Below are 27,716 nucleotides of genomic sequence, written 5' to 3'. Positions count from 1 at the left end.
GCTCATAGTTGCTCTCTGGGGTGTTGTGTTAAGGAGGATCCTGAGCCTGAATCTGAGCCCAACAGGAAAGAGGACCATGATCAGTGGCAATACGTACCATGGACCAGGATTGGAAGAATAGCGGCCACGTGCCATATACGTACCACCTCTGAACACACACTGACAGTAATGCTCTGGGCCTAGAAAAGTAGGCTGGAATCTAGTCATGGAAAGCTTCAAATATCAGACTAAAGAGTCTGCCCTTCATTTTGTGGAATTTTGTGGTTCGTTTGGTCAGAGCAGTAGTTCTAAAAATATGGAATGTAAATGTCTTTAGCCAGATCCATTCTCTCCACCTGGCAGCAAGCCTCCACAGCTCCCTGTCATCCTAAACATTCAGTCACATCTTACACCTAAATCACCTGAAGGTATTTGAGTTTGCAGCCCTGTTGCAGGAATTAGAGAATCACTGATGGATTGCGAGCTGGATTGTGAGCTGAAAAATGACATGCTCAGAAAAGATTTTAGGAAGATTATTCTTGCAAAGATATAAAAGATGGATTGGAGAGAAGGAAAAAGTAGAAGTTGCAATACCAGTTAAGAAGTTCTTGGAACCCTTCACTTAAGTTACATAGACCTAAACTAGGACTATGGGAATAAAAAGAGTGAGCTAAGAGTCGTGCAGAAGTGATACCAAGGTGTAGATTGGGTGTAGTAGGTGGAAGGAAGAGAGACTTCAAAATAATGTCAAAGTTTAAACCTGAGGGCCTGGGTGAAGACTGGTGATCCCATTAATAGATATAGGGAATTCAAATAGAGGAACAGCTTTAGGCTGGGATGTAGGAAGGAAGGAGATGAGTGGATGAATTGTAGAACCCAGTTAGTTTTCTGATGATGCTACTGTTATATGGACTCACAACACAGCATTTTCCTGAGAAAACCTGTGAGCTAAACATGGTGTCTTGGGCTCCCCTGGTGGCACAGTGGTTGAGAATCCGCCTGCCAATGCAGGAGACACGGGTTCAAGCCCTGGTCTGGGAAGATCCCACATGCCGTGGAGCAACTAAGCCCGTGCGCCACAACTACTGAGCCTGTGCTCTAGAGCCCATGAGCCACAACTATTGAGCCCGCGTGCCACAACTACTGAAGCCCACGTGCCTAGAGCCCGAGCTCTGCAACAAGAGAAGCCACCACAATGAGAAGCCCGTGCACCGCAACGAAGAGTAGCCCCCGCTCGCCTCAACTAGAGAAAGCTGCACGCAGCAACGAAGACCCAGTGCAGCCAAAAATAAATAAATAAATTTATAAAAAACAAAACAAAAAAATATGGTGTCTTGTCCTATCTTTTCCAAGACTAATGGAGGGAGTCCAATTTGGACAGCTGGCTGGGATTAAAGGTTTAGCCAGTGGCCATGGAATAGAGCCAAATTAGCTGGGATAGAATCTGTGCCCTTGACCAGAAGAGCAAAGGACTAGCTGGTAATCAGCTTCAGCCATTTAATCAGGTATCGGTTTCCTGTCCTCAGCTTCTTGCCAGCTGGATGGTCGCCTTTCCTTACCGCCTGGCACAGCTTTGGGTAGCTGTCACACTGAACTTGTTTGATGCTTCACCTCTCTCGGTCAAGTGTGAGATTGATGGGGTGAGCACGATAGGGAGTGGGAAAGTATGGCTAGGCCAACAACAAGTGTGGGTACAGTCTTGCTGGATGCCTAGGATTGCACCTTGGCTGCCCATTGGGTCCAGGAGTCCTGCTTCATGATGCCAGATGTGGGGCTTGCTAGTGACCCTTGCCGCACACCCCCCACCCAACATCTTGTCATCGATACTTGATGCCAAGACCCGTTCTCACCTGTTGAGTCCCAGTTCAGTTATCAATTAATTTAGTGGCTTGGTATAACCTTTTTGTTGTTTTTTCATGCTTGTGTAGATTGACTGGGGCTCAAGTGAATGTCTCACGGGACCTTCACACGTCTGTGGATGGGGCTAGAATATCCAAGATGCTTCATTCACATGTCTGGTTCCTTGGCAGGGACAGCTGGAAGCTGGACTCAGCTGGGCTACTGATGGCTGGGTCTCTTCCTCTCACCATACAGTCTCCGGCCTCTCCATGTTTCATATGGCCTGCTCACATGGTCTCTCCAGCAGGTAGCTGAACGTCTTATACGGTGCCCAGGGATTTCCAAAGCACAAAAGAAAAAGCTCCCATGCTTTCTGGTGACTTAAGCTCAGAACTGGCACAGTGTCACTTCTGCCTTGTTGTGTTAAACTGAATCATACAGCCAGCCTACGTTCAGAATGGGAAGGGACTTCTTAAGGATGTGAATATTGGGAGGTGCAATTCACTGGGGGGGCGGGCATCTGATGGCTTCACATCTGTCTCTGAATAAAATCCTCTAAGGAGCTCTGGGAACTGTACCCCACACCCTCTGACCTCAACTCATCCTCTCTCCCTCCCTCCCCCAATTCTCTGGCCCCTTGCTTTCCTTCAGCCTGGGAGAGGTGGAGGGAAAGGAGACATCAGGGAGGTGGTGGTGAGAGCCTGAGTGGGTCTTGCCAGACATGTAGGAATCATTTATGAAGACAGTTAATGGTAAGGGAATCCCAAGAAAGGGTAGAACATTTAAGAGCACTGAGGATTTTGAAAATTGCCAATTGTGTGATTAGAACATAGAGTAGCTCTTGGGGTATTACAGAAGATGAGGCTAAGAGACAAATTATGAAGGAAATTATGTGCCAAGCCGAAAAATTTCAGTTTGGTTCCCTAGATATTGAAGGGTTGTAAGCAGGAAAAACTTGATTAGATTTGCATTTTAGAAAGAGCACTCTTTGGCAGTTTGGAAGATGCAAAGTTCGTGGGCCCATGAAAGATGATTAACTGACGATTTAGAAAATGGTGGAGTAGAGATAATCATAATTGTCTTCTATCCAATCAGTGAATGAAAGATTCTTTGTAATATCCAGTCCCCATCTGTTCCTATTGAGGTCCAGGGACTATCTCTTCATGCTCTTTCTCGTTAAATATGCTGTTCCCAGCTAATTTATATCTTCCACTGCAAGAAAAAGGTAGCAACACAGTTATTACTCAAATGTCGTGGCTTTCGCAAGCTATTTCTGTAGAAACAATATAGATCTTTTTGCTCCTGCAGTTCCGTAAAATCAGTTATTTCGCACTGGTTGTATCATTACTCCTGATGTGGCAACATCCGTCATGCTGCCTGTCACACTGGCTTCCAGTGATCCTCTCGGAGGTCGTTATTCTCTCAGAGATCATTATCATTGATCATGATCACAAATGCAAGTCTTGTCCAGGGGATGCAGGAAAATGTGAACAATAATTCATTTTCTGCTCATGTTAAATTTATTGTTCAGGATTTTATACCTTAAATGTAAAATAGCTCATATTCCAACCATGACTTCTTTTGAACTCTTTAGGCCATACTCACTGCATTCCTAGAATGTTATCTCTCTTAACATTGAACACACTCTGAACTTCCACACCACCACCTTCAGTGAGGATGGGAGAGGAGCCTGTGGATCTAATGGGAAGAGCACAGGTCCATTTACTCAAGGAATGTCCATCCCTCATCTGGCAGGCCTTAAGACCTACCTGGGAGAACACGATGTCACCATATCAATCAGAGGGAAGAAAGGACGTTGATCAGAAGGCCTGCTGCTGCTGCACAGCAATGATCTCAAAGGCCTTGGAGGAGACAGGTGTGGTCACTCCTGAGGACTCCCTGATATGTGGTACGTCGCCTACAAAAGGAGTGGGGTGACTGCCCTGGGTGCCAGCAGCAAAGGGTAGAGGTAAAGGATTCCTGCTACCACTGTCAATACCCTTGGGTGCTCGAGAAGGATTCCTGCTACCACTGTCAATACCCTTGGGTGCTCGAGACCAGAGATGGCACTGTAGTTGGAGCATGGACACTCAAGAGCCAATGCACAGGCCCACAGATGCAGCTCAAGTCCGAAGATGGGCAGTGGACTATCAGTTGTCCAAAGCCCTGATTTTTTCTTATGTCTTTTGTGAGTGTCAATAACCCCAAATCAGAATGTCAGCACTACTCTGGCAACCCAATCTTAAACTATCTTGTGAAATAAATACTGCATTGGCCAGTAGGAACAATCTGCTTGTCAGTCTGCACTCCTGGAACTGGGGCTTGGCCATGTGATCCCAGAAAAACCCCACAGGGGCAAGCTCCAGAGTTCCTTGGGACAACTGGTTGACCACCCATACCAGGTAGAGTTTCAGAGAGCACTGAAGAGGAGAAACAGGGACCAGGAACCATGAGGGCTAGGAAGTAACTTGCCTGGATGGCACTGCTGGACCCAGCCAGTCCCAGGCACTGAAGGGGACTTAGAAATGTTTTTTAAAAATTTATTTTATGTATTTATTTATTTATTGCTGTGTTGGGTCTTCGTTGCTGCGCGCAGGCTCTCTCCAGCTGCGGGGAGCAGGGGCCGCTCTTTGCTGCAGCGCACGGGCCTCTCATTGCGGCAGCCTCTCTTGTTGCGGAGCACGGGTTCTAGGCGTGCGGGCTTCAGTAGTTGTGGCACGCGGGCTCTAGAGCACAGGCTCAGTAGTTGTGGCGCACAGGCTTAGCTGCTCCGCGGCATGTGGGATCCTCCCAGACCAGGGCTCGAACCCGTGTCCCCCGCGTCGGCAGGCAGACTCTCAACCACTGCGCCACCAGGGAAGCCCTGGGACTTAGAAATTTTTGAGGAAAGCCCTCTAAAACATGAGGCCCACTTTGTGGCAAGGTGCCCTGCTTGCCCATGTCTAAGGGTGGTGCTCACAGTTTAAGGGGCACTGGATTGAATTGCTAGGGGTTCATTTGAGAGACTCTTAGAAGAAGCTAAGGGAAATGATCCATAATAATGATTTCCAAACTCTTCTCCTCCCTTCCCTTCTCTTGAACATATATATATATATATATATATATATATATTTTTTTTTTTTTTTTTTTTTATTTTCAAACAGCTCTTACAGGGAACACCAGTATGTAAACAGATACAAGCCCACATCATGGTGGTTGAAGTGGGTCATAAGGGCTCAGAATCAGGGGTACTGAACTCAGGGCTGATGGCTGAGTTCAGCACCCCTACCCCTGAGACACCTCTGTCTCTATGGAACACTAGGAAAACGATAGGCCTCCATGGAACACAGTTTGAAAACCACACATCTAAAGACTGTGCACACAGCCTGGTGGTTTAAGTGTGAATTGCTGCTCACTCTGCTGTTAGTATTGTAGCCATCCACTAAGATTTCCCACGTGGTGTTTTCTAATTGGCTTTGGAAGTTTGTTGAACTTAAAGCCACTTTAACTTTTTCAGTTTTCCTTTTTCCTCAGGAATCCAGTTCAAATCTTTGTTAAGTCTTACAGTTCTCCCCTGCTTCCAACTGCCCTACATAAGACTATAAGGAAATTTTAGGTAAGGGAGTTGTTGTTATTTATAGACAATTTATAATAACTCCCCCCAAAAGGAAATACCAAAAGAGTAAAATAATCTACCCGAATGCTCACAACCGAATGAACTGGAGTGAAACATGACGGTGAGTATCCGTGCTTGTGCTTGGTTCTGTGTGAAGGACGGTGTCCCTGCAATTTCATTTAAGGCCCACTTGGAAATGATTTATTTTCACTGGAAAGTCATCCAATTTTTTCTTCCAAAATCCCTTTATCAAATGGCTCCAGGAGGATTTCACTGTTTTCTGGAGAAGAACAGTAAAGCTATTGTGCCTTAAACTGGAATGACTGACAGCAAAGGAGGCCGAACTTAGTGCCTTTGCACCACAGATAAAAGGGCTGCTTTGAAATTCTTGCCGACCCGTTGACAGTATTTTCATTATTTCTGGAAGCCTAACAGTGGAAGGAAACCTTTTAAAGGAGCAGGACTTTGTGTCGCACACCCAGGGTAAGTTAGCTGAAATAGTGCACATTCTACCTCTCCTGAAGCTTCCAGAGGCTAAAAGGCTGACGACCTACAAAAGTGACTTCACTAAAGATGTAGAAATGAAACCCAAACTGGTTGTAGGGATATCAGATCAAACCTGACCACTGAAGAAAATGTGGAACAACCGAGAGAAATCTCTATTTCAGTGGCCTGCAAGCCGAAGCCTGGCTAGAAATTGGGCAGAGGGTTGCAGAGAGTAGGAGCCAGAACAGGGGCAGGGCCTCTTCCACTGGTGGATGGAGTAAGTTAATGAAAGAGAAACTGCCTTTTGAACACTTTTCTCTTTGAGTGCTTGCAAAGTGAGCTCTGTTGTTTTAGCCCCACGTCTTACCGATCCTTGAAATAGTGCCGCTATGGGGGAATTGCTCAGACTTGCTCCTACTGTACTCCTTCTCCCTCTACTGTCAACAGTGCCACCTGCAAGGTGCCTTCAAGTGGGGAAGGACACTTTATCAACCCACACATTTGAGCATCCATCAGGGCACAGTTCAGTGTCACCTCCTCTGAAGCCTCCTTGTTCCTTTTATTCATAATTAAGCTATGCTACCACCATGAGCTTTAAATCTTAGCTTTACGCAGGATGCCTTGCACTTTATTATGTTGTGTATTTTAACGAGGTAAGCCCTGTAGACACGAATCCTGTCTTATTTACACTCTGTTCTCTGTCAGCATCCACAGCACACTTGTCTTTTCTGGATTTTCAGATCCTTGGATGTTAGTTGAGAATGCCATATGCTTGGTAGATTTAAAAACGAATGAGGGGCTTCCCTGGTGGCGCAGTGGTTGAGAGTCTGCGTGCCAATGCAGGAGACACGGGTTCGAGCCCTGGTCTGGGAAGATCCCACATGCCGCGGAGCAACCAGGCCCGTGAGCCACAACTACTGAGCCTGCGCGTCTGGAGCCTGTGCTCCGCAACAAGAGAGGCCGCGATAGTGAGAGGCCCGCGCACCGTGATGACGAGTGGCCCCCGCTCGCCGCAACTGGAGAAAGCCCTCGCACAGAAACGAAGACCCAACACAGCCATAAATAAATAAATAAATAAATAAATAAACAAACAAACAGGCTTTTTAAAAAAAAAACGAATAAGCATCGGTTTATTGGCCATTGTGATGACATTTTTTGTGGAGTACCTCTCTATGTCTATTCCTCACTTTTCTATTGTCACCTGGCTTTTTCATATTGGTTTGTAGGGTTACATATTCTGGATAACAATCCTTTGTCGGTTGTGAGTATTGCAAATATCTTCTCCCGCTCTGTGGCTTCTCTTTTCATTCTCTCAATGGTGTCTTTTGGTGAAAAGAAATTCCTAATTTTATATAGTCCAATTCATCATTTTATTTACAGCTAGTGTGTCTCAAGAAATCTTTGCCTAGTCCCAAATCATAAGGGTAGTCTCCTAAATTTTCTTCTAGAAGCATTATTTTCCTTTTCATGTTAACTAGTCAATCAATCGTGATCAACTTTTTCTAGACAGGTGTGTAAATATCTACAGCTCTCAAGGTCACCATCACTCAGCCTAGTTCTATCAATACTTACAAACGCATAATAATGCCCTGTGTAAGTTCTCAAACATTTACCTCTAATACCTTAAAAGAGAATGTTAGTCAAGTTCATAAAGTTTTCTACACTTCACTTACTTCACTGGGGCCCTTCGAACACAGAGCTAGACTAAGAGAGGCAGAAAAGATGGTTTGTCAAAGAAAAAATCTTTGCTGTTAAACAGAGCCAGGTTTAAATCCCAGTGCAACTTCTTAGCTGTTTGTGACCTTGGGCAAATTACTTAATTGCTTTCAGCCTTGGTTTCCTGATCCGGAAGATGGGGATAGTAATAGCTAAGATGTTGGAACGTTTGCTACATGCCAGAATCTATGCCAAGTACTTCACCTGCGTGATCTCACGTAAGCCTCGAGGCAACCCTAATAGTTATGTACGGTTAATATTGTATTATGTCCTCTTACTGATGATAAAAAAGCCAAACAGCAAGTCAGTGGTGGATCCATGATTTAAATCTGGGTAGGCTGACCCCAGGGCTCACATATGTAAACACTGTTCATACTTCGATACTAAAAATCAAAAGCCCTGTTGTGACAATAAAAATGAAATAAGCCATGTAGAGTGCTTAATTCAGTGTCTGGACCCTATTAAGTGCTTAATAAATGTTAGAGTTTGTGAATACAATGATAATCAAGAAACTAATTTGTATTATCCCCATTCCCAGGCACTTTGAAAGTTAGAGCTAGAATCCTCATTTGCTTTGGGAAATGACACGAAAAAATCTTTTGAGTTACAGGTGAGAATATCATGAACATCATATGTTGGTATGATTGAGGTTAGAAATACTTACTGATTACACAACCAGCATCATAATCTTAATGAATTGCTTAGTTTTCCTCCGTTCTGTCTTTCCTTCCTTTATTCTTTCACTCAGCAAATATTTACTGAGTGTTTAGTATGTGCCAGGCCCATTCTAGGAGCCAGTAACACAGCAGTGAACACAACAATCAAATTCTCTGCCCTGTGAGCTTACATTCTGACTGCGGAAGATAGACAATAAATAAACAGGTAACTATGTAATATTTAGTAAGTGCTCTGAAGGTACATAATGCAGATTAAAATAATAGAGAGTGAAGAGGCAGGGGGCAAAGGGGATTCATTTATGAAAAGAGAGTCCAGGGAAGGCTGCTTTGTTGAGGTAACATTTGAATAGACACCAAATGAAGTGAGGAGGAGAGCCACGAGGCTACTTGGGGACAGAGGATTGCAAGTGGAGGAAAGCAGTAGTTTCAAAGGCCCTGAGGTGGGAGTGTATTAGAAATATTCAAGGAACAGCAAGGAGGCCAGTGTGACTGGAGTAGAGTGAGCATGGGAGTAAATGAGACCAGAGAGGTATATTAGGCCAGATCATGGAAGGCCTTAGGGCCTTGGTAAGGGAGGGTATTAGTGAGAGGTAGTTTTACATAGTAGTTGAGAACATAGTTTCTGTCAGCAAATTCTCTAAGTTCAAATGCTAGCTTTACTGTTTATGTGACCTTGAGCATTTTATGGTACCTCTTTGTGTCTCATCTGTACAGTTTTCTCATCTGTAAAACGAGTTTAACAATATTGAATTAAGCTTAAGCAAATTCTGGCAATTTTTTTTTGCATCTAGGTAAAGAGCTGAAATTAAAGCATTTCTTTTTTTGAACTTGTAATTTGTGGAAGGTGTTAAGCCTTCACTTGCATAAATACCAAAAATGGATTTTGTATTAACTGCATAGAGGGTGGTGTATCAGACTATTATCATGAGATAATTGACAAAAGAGTATCAGTGGTAGTATTTCACTAATTGGTGATAGTACTAATCATTAATTACAGTGGCTAATCAGTGATAGTATTTCAATCAACAAATGACTTTGCATGTTACCAGTGAGTTTCCAATGAGACTTGAGAATAGGTCTGAGTCTGAACGCCTATGAGACTACATGTCAGAATGAACTTTCTCCCAGACTTAATCAGAGCCTTTCATTAAGATGGCTCAAGTAATGGATATGAAGATGAATCTAGGCCATGAGGATATAGCCTATAAAGGAAGATAGGTTTTGTTAGTGTTCTAATATACAATATAATTAGATTTCCAGTCTAGACTCTTCTGAAAACAACACAAGCAGCCAAGTACATCAGTTCAAGATTTTAATTCAGAAAGGGGGATGAGAATAAATATTTTGTAGGGTTGTTCTTCCTTATTAAAGGATGACCTCTATTACAGAGTATGTGTTGAGATCTGATATATATTTGGCAGTGCCGATGTCATCAGTGTCTTTGATTCACTTCCCAAAGTGAAGAGAGAAACACAAGTGGAGAGGAAGTTGGGATTTATTTGGATTCCTTGCTTCCAAATGCAATATCTACTGCATTTACATCTCTTACTGCCTCAGCTAGCCATTAGCCCAAGATTATTTTTTTCCTCCAGGGTGGTAAGTAAGCAAATGGCTTGAGCAGCAACCTCTATGCTAATTCTGAGGTAGAGGCTGACTATGATTATGAGAAATCTTGTTCCATTTTCAGTCATTCAACCATCACTTTGTAAAACATCCACCATGCTGGCCCTGAGAATCTCAGAGTTCCACCATCACTGCTACCTTTGCTCTTCCCTCAAGAACAGGATCAACATGTGTGACCCAACTACTATCTGGTTAGGAGTGTGACCACTGAGCCTTGGGCAGTGCTTCATTATCCCACCTTCCCTTCCCATCTCTGGAACTCTTCCAATGGTGGGATTGGGCAGCTCAATATGGTAAGGGGCAGGGCAGAGGGTATGGCCAATAAACAGCAGGGAACTTTAAAAAAAAAAAAAAAGAACAGGATCAAGGGCAAGAAGAGTGACTGAGACAGGTTTCTAGAAAGTATAGTCTTTTTGAAAGGGTTTAAATTGGTCTGTTTTGGGGAAAATGTTCTGCTGACACTGATTCTTTGGATACTTTTCATCCCATAAGGCTGGATAAGATGGATCTAGAAGTTATGTCTATGGGATAACAGGCCAAAGAATAAAAATCAGGGATGCTGTTGACCAGGAGATATTCACAGCTCCTCTCACTCCCCCCACATCCCCTTATTTCACCCCTAACAGTAAAGAGTCTGTCCATGCTGTTGGCCCTGGATATCTTTTCCTTGATAGGGCCAGAGGCTAAGACAAAAGGCCTAAGGACTCAGACTAGTCTGGGCAAAAATACATTCAACCAAGTTATATGTGGTCTATGCTAGGTCACAAGGCTCTGCACTTGGGCTTGGGCTTCATTGACCAGCATCATTTTCTGTGCATATGTTTCACGCTAGAGCAGAATTCAGGTATGCAGATTTCCTTGGCCATCAATTCCTCCATCTCCCTGTGTTCCCAACAAGTGGCATAGATTTGATGAACCAAGAAGGCATATCCCCTGGGGACCAGCAGTTGGGGAGTAGAAGCCCGCAGAGAGTGAGGGAAGCTTTTGTAGGATTTGATATTAGCAGAAAAAGGGATTCCTTTGGGGTGCCAGCTTGACCAGGATTTAGAACGCTGGGCCAGCAAAGAACTGTGAGAGCCAAGGCCAAGTCGTCAGTCAGCTCTGCCCGATGGATCTGAAGGCTCTGACTTCCACTGCTCTGGAAGCTCAGCTGAGGAAGTCAAGCCAGGAGGATGAGATCACTGTTGCCTTATTACTGTCCCATATGTAACAAAATGGGGTGGCAGGGAGAGTTCTCTTTCCAGAGAATACTCTGTCTTGTCGCTTAGTCAAACAAGGACAAGAACGTTTCAAAATGTGTGACATTTCAGCAGGAGGCAGGTACAGGTCCACCATCCTTCCTCTGCAATTACAAAATCCAAAAAGCTCTGAAAAACAGAACACTTTTTTATAAGGGCAGAGACAAAACTCATTTGGTGGCAAAGACAGTTCTGATCATTATATGTGTCTCAGAGCTCCCGCTCATCACTATCATATCTGCTGTGTGCATTTTTGTTATTTTGAAATTTGGGTTTAATTTCACTCTTTGAAAAGAGTAGAAGCTGTCCCTGTAAGTAACAGGGAAAAGAACAAAAGGAAGTACCCGTTGTAATCAATAATGTAGTAAGAAAAGTTATTACAGTAGAAAACGTGGTGTCTGTCTTAATGAAAAATAAAATATTGGAATCAAAACAATGTATGACTGAAAACTGAATGTCAAGTTGTGGAAGATTTCCTATGCAGTGATGATCAAGAACTAATTGCAAAGGGCAAATAATGTAGATCACGACTGTGTGTTTATCAGATGGATTTGACAATGCAGAAGTGAACATATACTTCTAGTTTGTTGGTCCTGAAGCAAGCTACTTTAATATACTATAAAAATTGAGCATGACCTCAATGTGAATATTCAGAAGGCTGCTGTATTAGTCAGCGTTCTCCAGGGAAACAGAAGCAATAGGGTATGATTTTTTGTATATTTTTAAACATATGTAAAAAAGATTTATTTTAAGGCATTGGCTCACATGATTATGGGGTCTGGCAATTCCAAAATCTCAGATTTTGCACTGAGGCCTTCAACTGCATGAATGAGGCCCACTGACATTACTGAGGGTAATCTTCTTAAAGCCAACTAGTTGTAGATGTTAATCACGTCTACATAATAGCTTCACAACAGCATCTAGACTGGTGTTTGACCAAATAACTGGCCACCATAGTCAAGCCAAGTTGACACATAAAATTTGACCATCATAATTGCCTAGAGAATTTAAGAGCATCATAATGTAAAATATCTAAAACATCTGCAATGAAAGCACTCCTACTGATGTTGAAGAAACTGAAATCTTGATAAATTTGTTAAAATAATGTCTGATGTAAACTTTAGCCTTGAAAATATTTATAATTTTGATAATAAAGCTTTTTACCAGTACTAAAGTTCCCCCCTCACACCACCTATAAAAGAAAAATCATTAACAATGGCTGAGGAGAGAGTACCTATAGATTTTGACAACACTAAACACAGGTGGACTGTTCTTGCATGTTCAGAACTGCAGGAACACATGAGATACACTTGGTAGTGCCTGGAAAAAGCCTACATCCAAGAAATTTGAAAGGTGCATGCAACTTATCTGTACAATAGTATGCAAACAAGAAAGTCTGTGTAATACTTTACTGGAGAAAAATATTTCTAGAGAAGAGAAATATTTTATGATGATTTAATAGCTACCTTGTACCGTGAACGTAGGCTCCTTTCAGGCAAGCTGGACTGGAAGAAAGCCATAACGTTGTGTTGCTCCTGGACCATGGCTTTGCACACTTTCCTCCTAAACTTTTCGCCTAATGAAAAAGTTTTTCTTTTCCTCTGAAGATGACATAAGTACTACAACCTTGGGACCAAAGAATTTTGTACACTACGAAGAGCAAGTATAAACACTGTTTCCAAGCTGTATGCTTACTTCAGTGAACAGAAGCCCAGGAATATAAGACTTCCTGAAAGAGTTTAGTCTTAAGGATAACATTTATGGTGCTGCCAATGCTCAGAATGATATAGTTAAGTCAACATTGACAAAAGATGAGCGCAGAATTTTGGCTACTCTGATAGTGGAAAATAAAGTTGCCAACAAAGACTTAGAAAAATTTGGGGTCGTAAATGAAAAAGTAATGATATCAATCTCTATTGCCAGAATATGTTAGAAGAAGCTGATAGCAAACAAATATTGGTCATTGACTGCAATGTAATTGTGTTTCTTAAGTGAAGGGAAAATTGCTAAAATGTTGCAAAATATGGCTAAACATGAGGATAATAGGGATGATAATGATGATGACATTATGAATATAGGTGAAAAAACATAAATGGTCTGGTGATCGTTAGTTAATGTGAGGTTAATTAATCGCTAGCCTTGAATATCATGCTTTCATCAATGATGAAGGGATCCTTGGCATTCACTCAATTAAAGGGAAATTGCTTAGACAGAAGTCCATATTAATGAAATAAATCAAATTGGAGGAATTTTTAGCTTTTTTTAACTTTATTAAAATTTTTTAAAAATTTACATCATTTCTTATGATTCTGTGGTTGCCTGGGAAGTTCTGATGATCTTACTTGGGCTCACTTATGCCATTGCAGTCAGATGAGAGCTTAAGTGGGACAGAAATGTCCAAGATGGTATCATTCACATGTCAGGGCAATTGGGCTGCCTCTAAGCTGGAGTGTCTCAGTTTTCAACCATGTAGCCTCTCATTTTCTTGTAAGCAAGGTTGAGCTTCCCACATGATGGTGGTCTCAGGATTCCAAGATGCTGAAGGTGAAAGACCTGTTAAGACATAGCCTCAGAATACATCATCCATTCTACCACATTCTATTGGTCAAAGCAAGTCATAAGACCAGCCAAAATTCAAGGGGGTGGAGAAAGAGATTCTACCATGTGATAGGAGGAGAAGCAATGTTACATTGTAAAGGGCCATGAGAGGAATTATGAGAGGATTGCCTTTATTTGCAGGCAATCTACCACAATGTCCTTATTTCCAGGATTCCTCATTCCTTTATGTAGATTCAAGTTTATTTCTGGTACCATTTTTCTTCTTTCTGAAGAACTTTAAATTTTTTGTGGTTCAGCTCCTCTGGTGATAAATTCTCTCAGCCTTTCTTTAAAAGGGTCTTTAGGGGCTTCCCTGGTGGCACAGTGGTTGAGAATCTGCCTGCCAGTGCAGGGGACACGGGTTCGAGCCCTGGTCTGGGAAGATCCCACATGCCGCGGAGCAATTGGGCCCATGAGCCACAACTACTGAGCCTGCGCGTCTGAAGCCTGTGCTCTGCAACAAGGGAGGCCGCGATAGTGAGAGGCCTGCACATCGCGATGAAGAGTGCCCCCGCTTGCCGCAACTAGAGAAAGCCCTCGCACAGAAACGAAGACCCAACACAGCCAAAAATAAATAATAAATAAATAATAAATTAAAAAAAAAAAAGGGTCTTTATTTTGCCTTCTTTTTTTAAAAAAATTAATTAATTAATTTATTTATTTATTTGGCTTCACGAGGTCTTAGTTGCAGCATGCGGGATCTTCGTTGTGGCAACGGGATCCTCGTCGTGGCATGTGGGATCTTAGTTCCCCAACCAGGGATCAAACCTGTGTCCCCTGCATTGGAAGGTGGATTCTTAACCACTGGACCACCAGGGAAGTCCCCTTGCCTTCTTTATTTGAAGGATATTTTTACTGCATATGAAATTCTAGGATGACATTTTTTTTTCTTTAAAAATATCCTTTCATTATCTTTTGCCTAGCACAGTTTCTGACAGGAAGTCTATAGTAATTCTTATCTTGTTCCTCTGTTTTTGATGTGTACTTTTTTTTTTTTTTGACTCACTTTAAGATTTTCTCTTTATTACTCGTTTTCAGCAATTTGATTATGATATGTTTTGGTGAGGCGTGTGTATGTATTCTGCCTGGGATTCACTGAGCTTCTTGGATTCTCATAGTATGGTAGAAAGAATTCTCAGATGGCTCCCATGATTCCTACCCCCTGGTGTAGACATCCTGTATAATCTCCTCCCCTTGAGGTATGAATTGTGAATATGATGAGATAGTCACTCCCATGATTAGATTATGTTCAGTGGCACAGTTGTCTTTAAGAAGCAAAGATCATCCTTAGTGGGCCTGACCTAATCAGATAAGCCCTTAAAGGGAGAGGCTCTTTCTGATGAGAGAGATTTGAAGTGTGAGAGGGATTTAATGCAAGGGAGATTTTCTGTTCCTGGCTTTGAAGATGGAGGGGGCTACATGGCGAGGACCTTTGAGCAGAAAGGTCTCTAGAAGCTGAAAAGCAGTCCCTGGCCAACAGAAAGAAAATGGTGACTTCAGTCCTATAATCTCAGTGAACTGAATCCTTCCAACCTAACTGAGCTTAGAAGATCATTCCCCAAGAGCCCCCAGCTAAGAATATACCCCAGTCAGCATCTTGAATGAGAGATGCTAATCCACGCCCGGATTTCTGGCCTACAGAAGTTGTGAGATAATAAATGGGTACTGTTTTAAGCTTCTAAGTTTGTGGAAAATTATAACATTGTGATAGAAAATTAATACACATAGATTTACAGGGTTTTTGTGTTTGTTCTTTCTTTTTTTTTTTAAACATCTTTATTGGGGTATAATTGCTTTACAATGTTGTATTAGTTGCTGCTGTATAACAAAGACAGGTTTTTTTTAGTTTGGAAATTTTTCAAGTATTAATTTCTCAAATATTTTTCTGTCCTTCCCGTCTTCCTTCTGGAAATCAGCTATACGTAAAATGGCTTGATTTTGTCCCACAGGCACTGAGACTCTGTTCATTTCTTTTTTCAGTCTTTTTTCTCTCTGCTTCACTTTGGATGGTTTTTATTACTATGTCTTTAAGCTCAATGATTTTCTCTTCTGTAGTGTCTGATCTTCTATCAAACCCATCCAGTGAATTTTTCATATCTTTCATTGCTCTCCTCATTATGCTGATGATCTCTTTTAAATTCTTGAACATATTGAAAATAGCTGCTTTAAAATGCCATATGCCAATTCCCTCATCTCTGTCATTTCTAGATCTGTTTCTATTGATTAATTTTTTTTTTAGGTGTGAATCACATTTCCCTGCTTCTTCAAATGTCTAGTAACTATTAGTGGCTCTTGGAATGTAAAATTGCATATTTTATTTTGTTGGACTTATTCTTTGGAGAGGCGGGTGAAGTAGAAAAGAATAGCTTTATTGCTTTGCCAGGGAAAGGGGGCCACAGTGAGCTAATGCCCTCAAAACTGTGTGTCCCCTGTTGGACTTTTTCGTAAAAGAGTGTTGGATGTCGTTGCTGTAGGCTTGATCATTTCAAGGCTTGAATGTTTCAAGGCCTCTTTTGTTAAGCCTTGTTAGTGTGGGTTTAAGAGTAACCTTTACTTCGGGGCTAGTTTAGTGTTTCTGCTAATGTGTGGTCCTTTTAGGGTATCTACTGAATGCCCTAGATGTTCAGCAAGGACTCTTCACTCTGAATGATCAGAACTTGAAAGTCTCCCAGTTCTGTGTGCGCTCTGGGAATTGTTTAGCTTACAGCTTGCTGGTCATTCAACATATGAGTTTTAGGGGGACACATTTGGTCCATAGTATCTGCAGACAACTCTGGGATATTATGTAAAATATAGTATATGAATGCATAACCTTTCTAAAAATCTTTAAAATCCTAAATTATGAAATACCCAGCCACAAAGGTTTCTGACAAGAGATTGTTGACCTATACGAAAATATCCTATAACTTCTTTTTTCTTTAAATTAATTAATTAATTTATTTACTTTTGGCTGTGCTGGGTCTTCGTTGCTGCACACGGGCTTTCTCTAGTTGCAGCAAGCAGGGGCTACTCTTCATTGTGGTGCGTGGGCTTCTCATTGCAGTGGCTTCTCTTGTTGCAGAGCACGGGCTCTAGGGCGTGTGGGCTTCAGTAGTTGTGGTGCGAGGGCTCAGTAGTTGTGGCTCGCGGGCTCTAGGGCGCAGGCTCAGTAGCTGTGGCGCACGGGCTTAGTTGCTCCACAGCATGTGGGATCTTCCCAGACCAGGGCTCGAACCCATGTCCCCTGCATTGGCAGGTGGATTCTTTTTTTTTTTTTTTTTTTTTTTTTACATCTTTATTGGAGTATAAATGCTTTACAATGTTGTGTTAGTTTCCGCTGTACAACAAAGTGAATCAGCTGTATGTATACATATATCCCCATATCTCCTCCCTCTTGAGCCTCCCTCCCACCCTCCCTATCCCATCCCTCTAAATTGTCACAAAGCACCGAGCTGATCTCCCCATGCTATGCAGCAGCTTCTGACTAGCCACCCATTTTACATTTGGTAGTGTGTATACATCAATGCTACTCTCCCACTTCATCCCAGCTTCCCCTTCACCCCTGTGCCCTCAAGTCTGTTCTCTACGTCTGCGTCTTCATTCCTGCCCTGCCACTAGGTTCATCAGTACCGCATTTTAAAATTCCATATATATGTGTTAGCATACGGTATTTGTTTTTCTCTTTCTGACTTACTTCACTTTGTATGACAGATTCTAGGTCCATCCACCTCACTACAAATAACTCAATTTCGTTCCGCTTTATGGCTGAGTAATATTCCATTGTATATATGTGCCACATCTTCTTTATCCATTCATCTGTTGATGGACATTTAGGTTGCTCCCATGTCCTGGCTATTGTAAATAGTGCTGCAATGAACATTGTGGTACGTGTATCTTTTTGAATTATGGTTTTCTCAGGGTATATAGGCAGGCGGATTCTTAACCACTGCGCCACCAGGGAAGGCCTATCCTATAACTTCTTTCCTTAAAAGAGTTGGGATTATAGAACTATTAATCCAGAAAATAATATTACAGAAATAAAAGGATATTACAGGGTTTGTTTCTCCCTCTGAGCTTCCTTCTTTCTAAAGAGGATTGGGGCTATTAGGAACCCGATGAACAGGGTCTAGAAATCTCAGCTATGTTTTACATTTCAGCCTCAGTCTACTCTGACTTTCGCGTAAAGCGATGCAGGTCCTCGGAGTCTCTGCTTACTAGTCAGGAACAAGGCAGGATCATGGGCTCCTATCACGAGCACGCACTCTCCCGGGTACAGCACTCCTCTACTCTAGCTCTGCCACTTCCTGGCGAGTGTCCTTGGGTGAGCCTCATCTCCAAAATGACAGTGATAGCGGTGCTTACCTCACAGGCTGTTGTGCGGATTTGATGTAATGATCCTCAGAAAGCGCTTAGCTTAGCGCCTGCCGTGGAGTGGGCTCTCAGTGGATGTCTAGCTTTTGCTACCACTGCTTTTTTTTATTCCTATTAAAGGTAGAAAAGAGGAGAGATTACTTTGGTGGTTTCCATTAAGGTGTAGGTGGCTCTGAGAAGAAGGAAACTCTCTCAACAAAAGTCCCCCTCCCCGCCCCCCGTTCACAGCTACTTCGCTTGGTCTATGGACCTCTGCTTGTGTCTCTCAGAGGGGAGTGGGCCCTTTCTCCTTCCAGCTTCTGCTGCATCTGTAGAGCTTAAGGGACTTCACATTCACCAGCTCCAGGAAGGAAAGCAGGGGAATAAAGAGCAATGCTTCTCAGAGACAACTTTTTAAAACATTGCTCTTCTGATGATGACGATCCTTCTCTCTTTTCCCAGAGATGATGCCTAGAGAACCTCCAGAATATTCACCATCTACCCCATCACTTTGCCCAGCACCACACTGCTTCCCTGTGCCTCTTCATTGTTTTCCTAAAGCTAAACAAATCATGTGGGCCCCTGAAGTTAGTGATTACCTTATGGGATTTTAAGCAGGATTAAATAGAAGGAACTGTACTATGGAAATACAATATTAAAATTAATTTCACTGGTTTCTTTTTACTTGTTTTAATGTGATTACTAGAACTTTTTTTGTTGTTTTGGTTTTTTTTGTTTTGTTTTGTTTTTTGTTTTTTTTTAAAGTAAGCAACAAGGATTTACTGTATAGCGCAGGGAACAATATTCAATATCTTGTAATAGTCTATAATGGAAAAGAATCTGAAAAAAAAAATATATATATATATATCTGAGTGATTACTAGAACTTTAAAATTATACATGTGGTTCGTATTATATTTCTATTGGACAGAGCTGCCTTAGAGAATTCTAGTTTTGTTTTGTTTTGTTTTCCAATGAAACTTACATGCACAATTAAAAAATACTTAAATTTGGGACACGGTGTGGGGAGGTTACTAACAACCTACTTGCTTTCCCCTAAGCATCAAGTTCTCTTTGCAAGCAGCTTAAATCACCTCTTCATTTACTGAAGACCAAAACTCAAATGTTTTGAGGATTAAAGAGAAGAAAAGAGGGCCAGAGAAAGGGAGATGGTCCCTGCTGGCAGTGTCCTTGTCATATTCTGGGAAGTGAGTTGGCCAAATGGTACTTACAGTTTGACATGTGAAAGGGAAGAAAAGCCACTTCTCAACTCTAAAGTTCTAATATCTCTCTTCAGATCTCTCTCCAGCTTCTAGAAGAGCAGGTGACTTTGGGCTGGGAAGTTAAGTGGCCTTCAGGAGGAACTGCGATGGGGCCTGCGGAAGCCGACTCCTCAGAATAAACGGGTAAAGATAAAAACAGGTAGATGGAGAGTAAGCGTTTGCTTATATTCGGTGGCCTGCCATAGTAGGAGCCAGTGATCTTAGCTTGAGTCAGTAAGATCCAGAGAATGTCAAGGTAGCGACAAGGAACCTCCATATATAGAGATTAAAAGCACACAGATGGGGCTTCCCTGGTGGCGCAGTGGTTGAGAATCTGCCTGCCAATGCAGGGGACACAGGCTCGAGCCCTGGTCTGGGAAGATCCCACATGCCGCGGAGCAACTAGGCCCGTGAGCCACAACTACTGAGCCTGCGCGTCTGGAGCCTGTGCTCCGCAACAAGAGAGGCCAAGACAGTGAGAGGCCCGCGCACCGCGATGAAGAGTGGCCCCCACTCGCCGCAACTCAAGAAAGCCCTCACACAGAAACGAAGACCCAACACAGCCACAAATAAATAAATAAATAAATAAATAAATTAAAAAAAAAAAAAAAAAAAAAAGCACACAGATGACCACAACAGTTTTCTGATGGATGACGTATAGGCTATCCACTAAGACTTGTCCCTGGTGACAAAGTTACTGTACCAAAGTTATTTTCCTTGAAGCAGTGAGTCTTCAGTTTTCTCTCTTGCTGTTCACGTGTTGTCATTTTGCCATTAAGAAGTAAATGATGTGCAAAGTACAGGGAGATAAGCTCGGTACTTTGTGACCACCTAGAGGGGTGAGATAGGGAGGGTGGGAGGGAGACGCAAGAGGGAGGGGGTATGGGGATAAATGTATATGCATAGCTGATTCACTCTGTTATACAGCAGCAACTAACACAACAATGTAAAGCAATTATACTCCAATAAAGATGTTGAAAAAAAAATGATATGCAAAGTAGAGAGTACAGAGACTCTCCTTGTCCTCCCACAGATAATATGCAGATAGCAACATCTAAGAATGTGTCACTCATTCACTTCTGCAGGAGCAATATTCTTAGTATTGTACCAGTAACATCTCTTGAGAGTTATTATTACTAACTGTTTGTATTAAGAATTCTTCCTAGTTAAACTATAGATTCTGAGTTAATAAACATCTTATATAATATCTTGGAACATTTTGGGGGTGGTGGAAAGTTTTTAAATATCTTGCTTTGAGTGTAGATTCTGTACTTTACAATTGATTAATCTAAGCACGATATAAATGTGGAATCAGAAATCAAGAGAAAAATTTCTGGAATGTTTTAACTTCACAGATTATTGAAAAGTTATCGTATTAAGATTTTAAGACTATATTATTTTCTTGGCATACGATTTACTCTCTCTTTCTGTGGTTTCTATTACTTTAGGGTAAGAAAATTGTGGGGGGTTTTCTGACACCAAATACATCATTCCAACACCAACCAATTCTCCAATTCTCTGACACCAACTGGTTGTCCAACAATTCAGTTCAATTCTGACACTACCCAGAGTTGGCACAAACCCCACAAGTTAAGGGCTCAGTCTCATAGACTGCCCCACCTTCAGACACAGCTGCAAATGGGGTCCCCAGGCCAGCCACACTTCTGCCTGGCAGGGTACCAATTTAGAAGTTCCCATGAAGTCTGCCCTCAGATTCAATAATTCACTAGTGTGACTTACAGAACTCAGGAAAGTGCTTTGCTTAGTATTACTGGTTTATAATAAAAGATATAACTCAGGAACAGCGAAGTGGAAGAGATGCATAGGGCAAGATATGGGGAGGGGCTGTACGGTGGTTCCATGCCCTCTCCTGGCATACCACCCTCCCAGCACCTTGATGTGTTCACCAACCAGGAAGCGCTCCAAACCTCATCATTTAGGGGTTTTATGGAGGTTTCATTATGGAGCCATAATTGATTAAATCAACAGTCAATCGTGATTAACCTCAATTTCCATCTCCTTTCCCCTCCCGGAGGTAGGGGTGGAGGTGGGGCTAAATATTCTAACCCTCTAATCGCACAGATGTTTTCTTTGTGGCAACCAGCCCCCATCCTGAAGCTACCTAGGGTCCCTCCATGAGACATCTCATTAACATACAAAAGACAGCAAATTCCAAGAGTTTTAGGAGCTCTGTGCCAGGAATCAGGGATAAAGACCTGATTTATTATACCCCCAAATGATCAAGACAAATAATATCAATCATTCACACGCATTGGATGTCAGTGTTCTGAGAGCTACATAGCTGTTTGCTCGTTGCTGTGTGGTGGGGGAAGACAGCGGTGAAGGCAGGGACATAATCCTCAGAGATTCTGGCTAGCAGACAAGAGGGGGCACAGGAAACAGCGTTTTTAATAAGGGCTCTAGATGATTCTAGTTCAGGTGGCCCACAGATTACTACATCAAGAGACAAAACATATCCTTTAATCAAGCAGTTTTGACATTGTTCTACCTTGTTTAGTCCAGCGCTGCAATAAGACCAAAATGAATTGTTTTTAATTCCAATTCAGAAACATCTAGTTTATATTCCCTGGTATATCTAACGTTTGCCAAAGATTTTATTCTAATTCAATTTGGTGTCATAAACTCAATAGATACTCAGGCCAATTTGGTTTCTGAAACGGAGAGGAGAGCAAAGAAGTACGACATACAGATGGCTAAGAGGCACATGAAAAGCTGCTCAGCATCACTAATCATTAGAGAAATGCAAATCAAAACTACAATGAGGTATCACCTCAGACCGGTCAGAATGGCCATCATCAAAAAATCTACAAACAATAAATGCTGGAGAGGGTGCGGAGTAAAGGGAACCCTCTTGCACTGTTGGTGGGAATGTAAATTGATACAGCCACTATGGAGAACAGTATGGAGGTTCCTTAAAAAACTAAAACTAGAACTACCATACTACCCAGCAATCCCACTACTGGGCATATACCCTGAGAAAACCATACTTCAAAAAGAGTCACGCACCACAATGTTCATTGCAGCTCTATTTACAATAGCCAGGACATGGAAACAACCTAAGTGTCCATCAACAGATGAATGGATAAAGAAGATGTGGCACGTATATACAGTGGAATATTACTCAGCCATAAAGCGGAACGAAATTGAGTTATTTGTAGTGAGGTGGATGGACCTAGAATCTGTCATACAGGGTGAAGTAAGTCAGAAAGATAAAAACAAATACCATATGCTAACACATATATATGGAATCTAAAAAAAAAAAAATGGTTCTGAAGAACCTAGCGGCAGGACAGGAATAAAGACGCAGACATAGAGAATGGACTTGAGGACACGGGGAAGGGTAAGCTGGGACAAACTGAGAGAGTAGCATTGACATATATACACTACCAAATGTAAAATAGATAGCTAGTGGAAAGCAGCCACATAGCACAGGGAGATCAGCTCCGTGCTTTGTGACCACCTAGAGAGGTGGGATAGGGAGGGTGGGAGGGAGACGCAAGAGAGAGGAGATATGGGGATATATGTATACGTATAGCTGACTCACTTTGTTACACAGCAGAAACTAACACAACATTGTAAAGCAATGATACTCCAATAAAGATGTTAAAAAAAAAAAAGGAACAAAAATGGGTCATTTGTAGAGATGTGGATGGATCAAGAGTCTGTCATACAGAGTGAACTAAGCCAGAAAGAGAAAAACAAATATCGTATATTAACGCATATATTTGGAATCTAGAAAAATGGTACAGATGAACCTATTTGCAGGGCAGGAATAGAGACGTAGACATAGATGTAGGGAACGGACATGTGGACACAGGGGGAAGGGGAGGGTGGGACGAATTGGGAGATTAGGTTTAACGTAAATACACTACTATGTATAAAATAGCTAGTGGGAACGTGCTGTATAGCACAGGGAGCTCAGCTCGGTGCTCTGCGATGACCTAGATGGGTGGGATGGGGGCAGGGGTGGGAAGGAAGTCCAAGAGGGAGGGGATATATGTGTACATATAGCTGATTCACTTCATTATACAGCAGAAACTAACACAACATTGTAAAGCACTTATACTCCAAAAAAAAAAAAGAAAAAGAAAAGTTCCCCCATAGACTTCATCAAGAGTTACACACTAGCAATAGATCAAGTACTGAAAACAGTGCTTCTCAGCTTCATTACTATTGACATTTGGGATTGGAAAATTCTTTTTTTTTTTTTTAACATCTTTATTGAAGTATAATTGCTTTACAATGGTGTGTTAGTTTCTGCTTTATGACAAAGTGAATCAGTTATACATATACATATGTTCCCATATCTCTTCCCTCTTGCATCTCCCTCCCTCCCACCCTCCCTATCCCACCCCTCTAGGTGGTCACAAAGCACCGAGCTGACCTCCCTGTGCTATGCGGCTGCTTCCCACTAGCCATCTATTTTACATTTGGTAGTGTAGATATGTCCATGACACTCTCTCACCCTGTCACATCTCACCCTTCCCCCTCCCCATATCCTCAAGTCCATTCTTTAGTAGGTCTGTGTCTTTATTCCCATCTTGCCACTAGGTTCTTCATGACCTTTTTTTTTTTTCCTTAGATTCCATATATATGTGTTAGCATACTGTATTTGTTTTTCTCTTTCTGACTTACTTCACTCTGTATGACAGACTCTAACTCCATCCACCTCATTACAAATACCTCCATTTCATTTCTTTTTATGGCTGAGTAATATTCCATTGTATATATGTGCCACATCTTCTTTATCCATTCATCCGATGATGGACATTTAGGTTGTTTCCATGTCCTGGCTATTGTAAATAGAGCTGCAATGAACATTGTGGTGCGTGACTCTTTTTGAAGTATGGTTTTCTCAGGGTATATGCCCAGTAGTGGGATTGCTGGGTAGTATGGTAGTTCTATTTTTAGTTTTTTAAGGAACCTCCATACTGTTCTCCATAGTGGCTGTATCAGTTTACATTCCCACCAACAGTGCAAGAGGGTTCCCTTTTCTCCACACCCTCTCCAGCATTTATTGTTTGTAGATTTTTTGATGATGGCCATTCTGACTGCTGTGAGGTGATACCTCACTGTAGTTCTGATTTGCATTTCTCTAATGATTAGTGATGTTGAGCATTCTTTCATGTGTCTGTTGGCCATCTGTATATCTTCTTTGGAGAAATGTCTATTTAGGTCTTCTGTCCATTTTTGGATTGGGTTGTTTGTTTTTTTGTTATTGAGCTGCATGAGCTGCTTGTAAATCTTGGAGATTAATCCTTTGTCAGTTGCTTCATTTGCAAATATTTTCTCCCATTCTGAGGGTTGTCTTTTGGTCTTGTTTATGGTTTCCTTTGCTGTGCAAAAGCTTTTAAGTTTCATTAGGTCCCATTTGTTTATTTGTGTTTTTATTTCCATTTCTCTAGGAGCTGGGTCAAAAAGGGTCTTGCTGTGATTTATGTCATAGAGTGTTCTGCCTATGTTTTCCTCTAAGAGTTTGATAGTGTCTGGCTTTACACTTAGGTCTTTAATCCATTTTGAGTTTTATTTTTGTGTATGGTGTCAGGGAGTGTTCTAATTTCATACTTTTACATGTACCTGTCCAATTTTCCCAGCACCACTTATTGAAGAGGCTGTCTTTTCTCCACTGTATATGCTTGCCTCCTTTATCAAAGATAAGGTGACCATATGTGCGTGCGTTTATCTCTGGGCTTTCTATCCTGTTCCATTGATCTATATTTCTGTTTTTGTACCAGTACCAAACTGTCTTGATTACTGTAGCTTTGTAATGTAGTCTGAAGTCAGGGAGTCTGATTCCTCCAGCTCCATTTTTCGTTCTCAAGTGGAAAATTCTTAGTAGGGAGTTATCTGTGCATTGTAGAGTGTGAAGCAGAATCTCTGGCCTCTACTCACTAGATGCCAGTAGCATTCACCCCTTCCCCACCTCCAGTTGTGACAACCAAAAATGTCTCCAGACCTTGCCAGATATTCTCTGGGGGGACAAAATCCACTCTAGTTGAGAATCACTGCTCTAGAGGAAATCAGTTAAGTGTCCTGAGGTAACCTCTCTTTTTGTTCCTCTCCCTTTAATTAAATGGTTTTATATTGTGGGGAGATGTGCAAAGCAGCGGAGAGCTAGTTAAAGGCAGCTTTGAGCTCAGAGTAAATGAGAACAAACATTGGATGCTCCTCTGGCCCACCAGGCACCTTTTGGACCTCAAGTGAGAGTCCTGGTGGAATGGGTGGGGTGAGAGGTCTTTGCTGGCTGCACTTTTCTCCCAGCATTTAAAGAGATCGTGAAATGTAGACTGACTCATTCTCACCCACTTTCACCACAACTAAAATCCCCCAAATTGGACAGATGAAAACATCATCTTGTCAACAGGAACACTTCCAGGAGGGGTTCTTAGGTGTTGTGAATGCGCATGTGCTTCTACACACGCCTGGAACCCTTGTTACCATCAGAAGCAGGACCCGGGATTTCAGGGGCCTCTGGGGGCTCCACCGTGAGAGGAATGACAGCCTAGGAGACACTGCCAATGTTATTAATAGTTTGCCTCAGGTTATTGAGGTTGGTCGGAGCAATTCTGTCCTTGCAGGATAAATCCAGGTGGCCAGTCTGCTTGGAGAAAAATAAATAACAGATCATCGATTTCTCTGTAGATTCAGGAATTTTATGTGTAGTAAGAAGGAAGAAAACAGAAATAAAATCCTCTCCTCACCTCTGCTGTCCAGAAAATGAAATATGTCTTCTTAGAATCTGTTTGGATGATTCAGTTTCCACAGGATGCTGTGACTGTGGAAACTTTTTTCAGTTTTTCAGTATAAAAGGACAAGGGCCTTCCTGAAACTGTAATCTTAAGGAGCTGCACAGGGATGCTGTCCCCTAACTGAGCCTGGGCACATATAGTTGGAGTAAGTGGTCTGTGGTGAGTCCAGAAGTGAGGGCCACCAGAAAGACTTCTTTGCCAAAAGCCCACAGTCATCCCACTCTTGTCTGAAACTGAGAGGAATAAAAGCACTGAGAGGGGGCTTCCCTGGTGGCGCAGTGGCTGAGAATCTGCCTGCCAATGCAGGGAACACGGGTTCGAGCCCTGGTCTGGGAAGATCCCACATGCCGCGGAGCAACTAGGCCCGTGAGCCACAATTACTGAGCCTGCGCGTCTGGAGCCTGTGCTCCGCAACAAGAGAGGCCGCGATAATGAGAGGCCCACGCACCACGATGAGGAGTGGCCCCCACTTGCCGCAACTAGAGAAAGCCCTCGCACAGAAACGAAGACTCAACACAGCCATAAATAAATAAATAAACCTAAAGTTTAAAAAAAAAAAAAAAAGCATTGAGAGGAATGAAGTTACAGCTTACAGCCCATCCACAGCCCTTTAAAAAAATGCAAACATCCCCGGGAAGAGTAACAGTTAAGATGACATCAATCATTCACACTTTAGTGTGAATTAGGTTATTATCTGGCACAAAAATGAAGAATTAGCATAGACACTGAGACTTTGAGGGACATTTCTGAGGGAGATGGGAAAGGAGGGATTGTTTGGGAGATAGCAGATCATCTAGAAAAAAGTCTAAAGCAAATATCAAGTGCTAAGAATTTCTTTTTCGTTGTTGTTCGTTTTAGTGCTTTATTATTGTTGCTGTCTTAAACTCTAAAAGTAACATGCTAAATCAAAGAATACAGAACCATATAAAATAAAAATGTATAGTCTCTTCCTCCCCCACCCATCTGGTTCCACTACTGTGTATGTAAATCAGTCAGTGTTAACATTTTGTTTATTGGGTATCTTTTCATTGGGTTTATGGGGTATGTTTTTCCATGTTTATATAAACTCACATATGCATATATAGTATACATATAGAGTTTTTTAAGTTTTTTAAACAAAAACAAGATTATTCTTTATGCTTGGTAATTTATCATGGACATCTTTCCAAATTAATGACTTTCTCTCATTCTTTATAATGGCTGTGTATATTCTATGATACAGGTATATCATTATTTATTCAACGATTTTTGTTTGCAGATGTACATTTTATTTCTAGTTTTTTTATTATTAAAGATAATGCTCTGTAATATGGGAATCAATAAATAAACTGATGTAGTTATATCATAGAATATCATAGTTAAAATAAATTGACTAGTTGTATATGTAACACATGTTTGATCTTAAAAACAATCTTGAGTGGAAAAAAATATGCAGAACTATATACTGATTACGGATATGTATAGATGTAATTAAAAAAAATTAACTGAAGAAAAAGTAATGCTTCAAAAAATATTCTGGTACATATATCTGCATGTGCTGATGCATTTGTTTCTCTAAGAAAGATTTACAGGATATCCCACCTAGGACAAAGTAGCAAATTTCTG

At 41.7% G+C, this 27,716-nt stretch overlaps 1 protein-coding gene across 6 annotated transcripts in view; it reads left to right on the top strand.

Annotated features, from left to right (window-relative positions):
- BBS10 (Bardet-Biedl syndrome 10) overlaps positions 1-27,716 on the top strand; it is a 180,741-nt gene that overhangs the window by 44,132 nt on the left and 108,893 nt on the right. The window contains exon 3 of one of the 6 annotated variants that reach the window (XM_068561761.1): positions 19,377-19,828. The exons of 3 other annotated variants lie outside the window; for them this stretch is intronic. In XM_068561761.1, the coding sequence (XP_068417862.1) occupies positions 19,377-19,395 (19 nt within the window). In that variant the 3' untranslated portion in view covers positions 19,396-19,828. Of the gene's footprint in view, positions 1-3,573; positions 3,973-6,639; positions 6,724-19,376; positions 19,829-27,716 lie in introns of those variants that run through there. 2 more of the 6 variants (XM_068561762.1, XM_068561763.1) reach the window with 2 other exon arrangements.

The sequence above is a fragment of the Eschrichtius robustus genome, chromosome 13 (assembly GCF_028021215.1).
Source record: "Eschrichtius robustus isolate mEscRob2 chromosome 13, mEscRob2.pri, whole genome shotgun sequence".
NCBI classification, from domain to species: Eukaryota; Metazoa; Chordata; class Mammalia; order Artiodactyla; family Eschrichtiidae; genus Eschrichtius; species Eschrichtius robustus.
The sequence above is the reverse complement of the archived record's forward strand: the minus strand, read 5'-3'. Positions and strand labels throughout refer to the sequence as shown.